This window comes from Lactuca sativa, chromosome 8, assembly GCF_002870075.4.
Source record: "Lactuca sativa cultivar Salinas chromosome 8, Lsat_Salinas_v11, whole genome shotgun sequence".
NCBI lineage: Eukaryota > Viridiplantae > Streptophyta > Magnoliopsida > Asterales > Asteraceae > Lactuca > Lactuca sativa.
Window position 1 is genome coordinate 297,184,833 of NC_056630.2, and position 10,046 is coordinate 297,194,878.

General features: G+C 29.3%; 1 protein-coding gene across 1 annotated transcript; it reads left to right on the forward strand.

The window, feature by feature from the left end:
- Positions 1–8,672: 8,672 nt before the first annotated feature.
- Positions 8,673–9,617, forward strand: LOC111895896 (uncharacterized). Its single transcript, XM_023891944.2, has one exon. The coding sequence runs from the start codon at positions 8,673–8,675 to the stop codon at positions 9,615–9,617; it is 945 nt and encodes a 314-aa protein (XP_023747712.1).
- Positions 9,618–10,046: the final 429 nt, after the last annotated feature.

Sequence of the window (10,046 nt, forward strand, 5' to 3'; positions counted from 1 at the left end):
CACTCATGTTTCTCTTATTTTTCTCTTAAATCCATGAGCAAGATGGTGGTCTCCCTTCTCCTTTCTTGTAGTGTGTAGTGTATAGTTAAGGTTCATATAAGTTGTTTCTTGCTAAGACTAATTTGGTATTAGTTCTTAATGGCTTAAGAAGTTATTATTCCAAGTGAAGACTAGCATCTGGAAGTGGTTTATTCTTTTTCATCTTCATCAACTTCCAACCTCCTGAGGAATCAAAGTCTTCAAATGTTGTAGTTCTTTCCTTCATATGGTTGTTTTAATCTTTCCATATTTTGCAAAATGATCATTGGTTGGTTCAAATGGTGTTAAGTTTATTCATTTTAAAATTATTCAGTTGCTAAACTCGTAGTTTATTATGGACTATTTTTTAATAAAACCAACGCTCACGGAATCATAGGCTTCAGCAAAATCAAGTTTAAAAACCATCATCTCTTTTATCTTCTTTCTATACCACTCAACAACCTATTTAACCAATAATAGACCATCAAGGATTTGCCTATCTTTAATAAAAGTTGTTTGCTCACCACTAACCACCTATCCAATAACTTTAGACAAACGTCAAAACTAAAATCTTGGCCAAAATTTAATATCGAACACCAATTAAACTTATTGGTATAAGATCATTAACTACTACCAGACTTTTGACCTTTAGGATTAAGGTAATAAACAATGAGTTGCAACCATATTGGGATTCTAGATGAATAAAAAAAATCAACCACAAAGTCAAGAATATCTTTTTTCAAAGGAAAAATTAAACGATCCAGTCTAGGACCTTTCTCACTACCACAAGCCCACACAACCAACTTAACTTCATCTTCCAAAATCGCAACCTCGAGACTTTGAGATTACTCCATGACGAGCATCTAGAACAAAGAGCTCCTACCCTCCACAAGAATAACATCAATTTTTTTTAAAAATTCTTCATAATGCTCCAAAAATACTTTTGTTTAACTCTATCAACCTCCTTGATCCACTCACCTTCCAACTTCACATCTTGAATATTAAGATTTATACGTTTAATGTTTAGCACGACATGATAAATATTACGTTTTCATCCCAATAATAGTCCATTTGATTTTAGCTTTTTGAGCATTGTCTTTCATCTCTTTACACTCTAAATCCATTAATTGAGCATGAATACATTCCCTTTCATCCGTATGGTACCGGTATACCACCATCAACCAATTTGTCAATTTCATGCAATATTAACAAGTTATTTTTCATAAAAATCTTTTTTTCCACCACCCACTTAAGACTGATTCAAACATATTTTTGGTCCTAAGCGAGAAAAAATAAATGGGCCCTTCAATACATAAGTATAACCAAACAATTTAGAAAAATCTATGGAAAAGTCCCAATATTTTACCCAAATTTACGAAAAAATATCAAACTAAAATTTATTTACGAAAAAGTCTCAATTACCGGTAAAAGTGACGATTTGACCCATTTTTTCCGGTTTATCGGTTTTAATACTTACCTGGTTTTATTTAAGTACCGTTATTTTACCATAATTTAAGAATAAGTCCCAAATTATGGTAAAACGACTTTAATGAAATCGGGTAAATATAGAGATCGATAAACTGAAAAAAAAAAATGTCAAATCGTCATTTTTACTGGTAATTATAATTTTTTCGTAAATAAATTTTTGTCTTGGACTTTTTCATGAATTAGGGTGAAATATTAGGACTTTTTCAGAGGTTTCACAACAAATTCTAAAAATCTACTAAAAATAAACAAAAAACAATCTAGCATTTTTAAATGCAAAATCATGAATAATAGTATCAAATACACAAATATAGTCAAACACTTATAAAAATCCATTAATTTAAAGAAAGAAAACTTATTGTACCTTTCTTAATTACAATATTATTAATGATAGTATTAAGATCAATTGTGTCTAGCGTATCTTTATATATATACATAAACTAGGTGTAACACTCATGTATTACATGAATTAAATAAAAAAAATAACTATAAAGGTCTAAATATTTAAGAACTTTTTATTTATAAAAAATAAGAAAATTAATTAATTATTAAAATTGATTCTTTTATCTTTTAAATTTAAATAAATAAACAAAATAAACTAATGCGCTTTAATTTGAGAAATTTGAAATAAGAAGGTAAGTCTATTAATTAAATTGATATTCATTTATTACTACATTTATTATAAGTATTACATTAAAGTATTATGTAGAATTTATTAAAATAAAAAAACCCATAGAATGACATGTGGAAAAAAATTAATTCAAAATAACCACAAAATAACATTTGGCAAATTCAATGAGAATATGACATGTGGCAAAAAAACATTCATTTATTAAAGTAGATTAGTCAAACTATTCAACCATTCCTTGTAACATCGATGACCTTAAATAATTATGGGTTATTTATATAAAAGATCCTATATTTTGACTTTTTTTTTCTTTTTAGACCTAAAACTTTTTTCTTTTTCGAAAGACTCAACTTTTACCTGTTATTTGTTATTTTAGACCTAATAGGTAGGGATGAGTGTGGGACGGAACCGGTACCGACCCGTACCGTTCCCGATTTCCCGAAAACCAAATTTGGTCGAAAGTCAATCCCGAGTACCGAACCGAATTAACATCACCAGTACCGGTACCGGGAATGGTACCGGTTTTCGGTACTTGTACCGGTACCGGCGGTACCAATTCCCGAATTTCATGTATTTGGAGTACCAAGTACCGTCCCGTATTTTTAGATTTGGTACGGTTCGGTACCGGTTCCGGTACGGTACTGATACGGGATCGAGACTTGAGACAAACTGTTCATCCCTACTAACAGGTCACCAAAAGTGAAATTAAGTATTTTTATTTCATAAAAGATCCTACATTTAGTACTTTTTTCCAATTTAGACCTAAAATGTTTTTTTATTTTAAGACTAGTTTACTCTAATAAATGAAGGTTTTTTTGCCACTTGTCATACTCTCATTCAATTTGTCACATTTAATTTTATGGTAATTTTAAATTAATTTTTATTCCACTTGTCATTTTATGGTTTTTCTGTTTTATTAAATGCCAAATATTATTTAAATCTAATAATAAATGCATATCAATTTCATTAATCGATTTCCCTTTTAATTTCAAAATTACTAAATTAAAGTTTCATTAATTTCCTATATTTATTTATTTAAATTATTTGTTTAAATTTAAAAGAAAAAAAAACACTTTAATTTTTATAATTCAATTCTCACTTTTCTTATAAATTCAAACTTCTCAAATATTTTGAATTTTATATTAATTTTTTTTAAATAAACTCATGTGACACATGGGTCTTACACCTAGTTGTATAAAGAAATGTGATTATATCCTTTTAGTTTAAACATAAACATCGATTTAAACAAAGTAATTATTATACTTACATTTATTTATGATTGGACAATTCTTTGTCCACGTATATTTATACAAAAAAAAAGTAGTTGTAAAAGCTAATTCTTCACTACACCATGTTCATGTAGCTTAATTTCGTCTACGCATAAAAAACATACTTATATTCTTTTAGTTTAAATAATAGAAAACGATTTAACTTTTGCATCTTTTGGCGTCGTATTGATTTATGCATGAAACATTTTTTTTAAACCACAACATATACAATGAAGTTGTATAGTATAATTTTTTTTCACGAGTGTAATATAAATAACAAAAAATGTTGTCTACATTTGGGAAAATTTACAGTTTCTAGCTCCAAAACCTGTTTTTATATTATTGGTTTAACTAGTTTTTCGATTTCAGTTACATAAAACAATTACCAAAAGCTAGGAGTTGAATACATAGGCATATGAAGTCAAATTTCCTAACAACACAAAAGAGATTTTATATAATTTTAAGATCATAAATTCAATAACCAATTGAGTACCAAACACATTCAAGCATTTTTAAATTAAAATGAAATTCTAAATTTAATTTTGGTAATTATTATGATTATACTTAAGAATCAATAACCGCGATATACAAACACCATGTATTTGGATATTTAAGTGTGCGGTATCATTTTTGTTATTTGGATTTTTAACTTATGCTCAAATAGTCTATTCCCGTAATATAGTTTTATGCATTTATATGTGATGTTAACATTTTGTAAGAATGTCTTAAACTTGAATCTAATATATCTAAACAAAACTATTACGAATGTTTAGGATTAATATTTTTATGTATGTATTTGATATAATTATAATATATTATTCAATAATGAGATAATGTTACAAAATATTATATGGCTTTGGTTTAGGAGTATGATAGTGAGTGCGTTTATTAACTGTTGTAAAAAAAATTGATTAAAAAATCGACGAAAAAATAATACAGAAAAGTGAGAGAGAGAGAGAGAGAGAGAGAGAGAGAGAAATATGTCCAAGCTCACGAAATAAGTATAATAGACAAACTAAAAAAAAATTATTTTGTAACAGTTTGTTAGATTACATGGTATGCTTTTTTTCTACAAATAAAAAAGTTGTTATTATGCTAAAAGATTCTTCCTAGCCATGGTATTATCCATGTTACCAAAAAATATCAAATTTACATCAAACTTTTTATTAGCGGTAATAATAACATTTTTTATAAACAATATATCAAGTTTAATGATATAATATATATCCAATATAAAGTTTAATTATATCTTTTAGACAAAAATAAAATTTTGCAATTCTTCTAGGTTATATTCGTTCAAAACATAATAGATTAGATAGCATTTTTTAGTTTATACATGTATACATTCTCTTTCGGTGTAGTCAAGAAGTACCATATATATTTGGTCTTGAAGATTATAACTAATTTTAAAGTTGAGTTTATTTTGAAAAATAAAACATTTTAGGTCTAAAATGGAGAAAAATTACAAAATATAGGGTCTTTTATGAAACAGAAATACCTAATTTACCTGTTGGTGACCTGCTAGGGTTTAAAATAACAAGTAACAGGTAAAAGTTGTGTATTTTTCGAAAAAGAAAAAAAAATTATAGGTCTAAAAAGAAAACAGGTCAAAATATAAGGTCTTTTATTGAAATAACCCAATAATTATTTAATAACTTAAAATTTGAAATTTTTTTTCTCTACCAATGTTAGAATAGCAAGAGTATTAATAAGATTTTATATGCAATAAAATTCTAACCATTAATACTTAGGAGTTGATAGGACCTAATCGACTAATCCATTATATGGTTGTTTGATTGCTTCATAGTTCGTCAATTTATATAATTTGTCAATTTGTTATCCTCTAATTTTGGTTGCACCTACCTGTGTTATTTATAAACAACGATAAATATGATAGCTATATGTATGTTATTGTTTCTTTCTAATTCCAGTAATATATCAAATTCGGGCCTTTGAATTTGGCTCATTGTTGCTTGGTGTTATTTATTGTTTATTTTTTTTTTCTCAAAAACAGACTAATGATTATATATCAGTAATATATAACCCATGCAATTTTTCAGCCCCTTGAAACAATGGGTCCTAGACGATCGTCCCTATCGTCCGACTATGTCTGCCAACCACCATTGTTTAAGAGAAAAAAATATTTCGAAAATCAATATATTCTAGTCAATGTTCACATAGACTTATCATTTATTTAACTAATAATGTAGTGTATTCATAAATTTATTTATTTAAAAAGTACTTGGTAATTTGATATCATGTCGGATTCCTTTGCAACCAATATATGCATTACAAAAAAAAAATTATAAATAGTTAGTCTTGTGAATATGCTAATAAACATATGGTGCAATGAGTGAACATTAAACAAATGCATTTTAGTTGTCAAACCTACTAGATGATGGAACTTTAGGACTATGACTATTGTATTTGTATGAAGTAATGAATGCATATATCCGGTTACACGTGCACCACGCAACCAACCACCTTCCTCCCTATCCTTTGTTTGCATCACACGACTTCTGAAATCGTCAAGCGTCAATAGTCAATACCTCCAAAGTACAAATCAACCCCCTTTACTTTTACTAATATTACAAATTTAACCTCAAAACCCAACATATAAATATTCATTCTGTCATTTCTAACCAACTACAAAATCATTATTATAAAAAAGGAAATAACTCACGGTTTTCATGTTGTACCTTAAATAACAAATTAGTGTGTTTTTTTTTCGTTGACTCAAAAATATTTCTAAAGATAATTAGAGTAGCTTGAATAGATAACAAACGCTAATAAGTTGTTCATATAAGCTAAAAAGAAATTAAATTGTCTCTTATTTTTTATGCCTACAAATATTCTTATCCATTAATATTATATATAACACGTGTTATCATCCCACCATTCAATTTAATTTGATTTGATATGTTCTAAATATACTCTTAATGAGATACTTAATAAAATATGAAATTATGACACGTATAATAATATTAATAGGTAGAAATGTTTATAAACGTAAAAGATAGGAAGTAATTTAATTTAGGAACCGGATTATAAGCTACAAAACATGCATCCAAACAACCCTTAAGCAAACTACAAAGGCGAATTTAATAAGAAAATATTTAAAAAATCGAATTTTTCTTTGACAAATAAGCAATTATGTCATGCGTTTTTATTAAACTATGATACTAAAATCGAATAAAGAATTTATCATAAAATAATCTTAACCATAGATTTAGTCATGTGATGTTTCGATACTCGACTAATTGTCAAAAGTATTATAACTTTCACATCAAACACGTAGTGGGGGGTATAAAAAATTTGAAGCATAAAATGTCAAAATAACTTGTTTACATTATCTAGCTATATGAGACTATATATGTAGTAAACCAAAAAAAAAAAAGATATTACAAAAGTATGAAGTCAGTATATTCACAATATCCATTTCCCATTTGGATTAAACTTGATCAGATAGATTTGTTTGACATTTTTATATGAATCTAACTTCTGTTAACATTTATAGGTATTGTTTCAATTCGTAAGAAAAATTGTTATAGCATCTATACTTTGATTAAAAGAATTTAAAAATGTGAAAATAAATTCAATCACCTCTCATCCTAATTTTGTTAAACTAATATTATGTTTATTTGTGCGATTAGTTTATGTTACGTTTCATCAATATAAATAGTTACAGCGGTGAATTTAGAATTTAAACTCATATATATGTCTAATTTAATTAAGGTGACAAAATAAATGGATCGAAATAACTTAGTAGAAGATATATACTATTGGATATATATATATATATATATATAATTTTTTTTCTGTTTCTATCATCATCTTCAACAACTTTACCTTTCTATTCAAGTTATTCAATATTGCATCTTCAGACACATCCACAATATGGTTTTTAAGATATTATTTAAGTGCTCAAAATAGTTTTCACAACTCATTGGGATATATATAATAAGTGACGGTTTTAGTATAGGCACACAGTGGCCCGTGTAGTCCTTGATTTTTTTGGATACAGTGCAAAATTTTCGATTTTTTTTTTTTATTATTATGCAACCTCTGACTTTCCCGTGTAACATCTATTATGAAATCATACGTCTACCCCTGAATATAACTTAACCAATTTAGTAGTTTATCCATTTTACATGCTTGAAAATACTTATTTGGACACATAAAAGCCATAGAATCAAATAATATTGTGTTATTTTATTAAAACAAATTGTATTTTCTTGAAGTTACATACCTATGACCGTATAAAATACATCAAGTTATAATGGTGCAAGTTTAAATACATATGATCGTATAAAATACATCAAGTTATAATGGTGCGAGTAGTAAATCTCTGAAATAGAATAACTTGTTAATTGTTAACCAATCGGTTTTACATTTGAGTTGTGATTCCTCAAATATGGCTTATTAGTTTAATCTTAAACAAAATATGATTTGCAACATATAGAGGACATAGTTGAGTCCTTCATGGATAAATATGATAAGGACAAACAGGATGGAAAGAGAGCCAACTTCAAATGACCATAATGACCATGGCATTTGATCTGTGATATTTTTGAGGTCCATTTTACATAGATAGAAAGCTATCAACATGTAGGATCTCCTGTAAACATGTAAATTCCCCCTCGAATAGTCGTAATTTGAAGTTATATGATTATATAAGAGTTAGATAATCTATTACATATCAAATTATTACTTAATTATTCTTATTTTAAGCCAAATTATCAAATACGAACATTATTTTATTTACTATGTTTTTGTTATGATTTAAATAAATAAATAAATAAATAAATAAACACGACTTTCTCTTTTGAAAAAAGCAAGTTTCAGTTGTTTCTTACTTTTCTTGAAACTCACGACACAGCGTAATAGCGACCATTTGGCCTTTCATCTAGAACGTCTAGAACTCTAGATTATTTATATTACATTTTCACCCCTTAAGTATTATTTTTATCCAGAAAACACCCCTCTAAATTTAAATCCAAAACATAATCACGCTAACATAAATCACAAACCAGAAAAGTCAATTCAAACATTTGGGGCAACTACTCTGAAAGGAACCCAAGTTTGACTCCTAAACGCTTCTATATATATTCACCAAGATCCATGGATTACACATCAGTTCACACATTTCCTATTTTGTAAGACTCCTTTCTCATAACGAAACGCGGACGCTTTGATCTATTCAACTTCAACAGATTTTCGATCTCGGAGCTGACATTTTGGTTTGATTTGGTTCGATTGAGATCTAGATCCAGATGGATGCGAGTTTGTTTTCTTCGGATGGTGATCATCACAGTAGGGATACAGATGAAGATGTTGATCAATCGATTGATCTGATTAGCTCTGAATTCCAACGACAATTTGAGCTTGAAAGCAATGAGGAGTCTTCTTCACAGTTATTGTCAGATTCAGAAGTTCATGAAGATTGTGAGAATGAAGGGGAAGAAAAACAGGAAGAACAAGAAGAAGATGCTGATAGTGATGGTGATTTTACGTTTATGTTTATAGGCGACGATGAATTGCCGATTTATGCGGATGGAGTGTTGGAAGACGGTCAGATCCGGCCGGTGTTTCCTTTGTTTGATCAGAAATTGTTGTTAGGCGGTGAGTATGATCTTGAAGAAATAGATCGGTTGCCAATTAACCCGCCGGTGGATAACGTATTCATCGAATCGCCCCATAGATCTCCGTCGTCTACGGCGTCAGGACATGAAGAAAACGAGGATTCAGCGACTGGACCTTACTGTGTGTGGTCAAAAGATTCAGCAACCGGCACCACCGCGGAGCTTAGTAAAAAGAGCAACTCCACCGGTTTCTCGAAGCTCTGGAGGTTAAGAGAGAAAGTCGGTCGGAGCAACAGCGACGGCCGAGATGCTTTCGTGTTCCTAAAAAGTTCCGATAGAACGACGACGTCGACGTCGACGTCAACCACAGCAACCTCCTCCTCGTCTTCTGTAAAGGCAGTCACCGGTGATGGGTCATTTGTAAAGGTCAACGCTGCCGGAGGGAAGACTAGAGTTGTTAAGCAAGTAACAAAAGCCAAAAAACCAACGGTGTCGGCGCACGAGGCTTACTTGAGGAGTAAAGGAGGACACACGGATGAAGAACGCCGGCGGTCTTACCTGCCTTACCGGCCGGAACTTATGGGGTTCTTCACAAATGTTCACGGTGGATTAAGCAAGAACGTCCACCCATATTAAGAACGCAATCTATTTTTTATTTTATTTTATTTTTTGTACAAAGGAGAAATAAAATGATTATTTCATTATTTAACTAATGTTCATAAGTTACTTTGTGTTTTTTTGAACTTGTTGAGTATTTTTCCTTAGCCCAAAGCAGTGAAAAAAAAAAGTTTTAAGTTCTCCATGTAAATTTTTTGTAACAAAAATTATCAAAATTTTAAGATTAATGATAATACAAAAAATTGGTTCTTTGTATATTTGCAAATAAGCTATTTTGATTGATTTTAAAAGATACTTGAAATAAACTTTACTGCATGGTGTCAAAGAAATACTTATGTTTTGGTCTCACAAGAGTGTTTCAGTGAGCATTTTGTGCTGCTTCGGGGTTGAAAGTACGTTGGTCGGGTCTTTTCTCCTTTATGTCCTTTGTTGTTTGTCCGTTCCCTT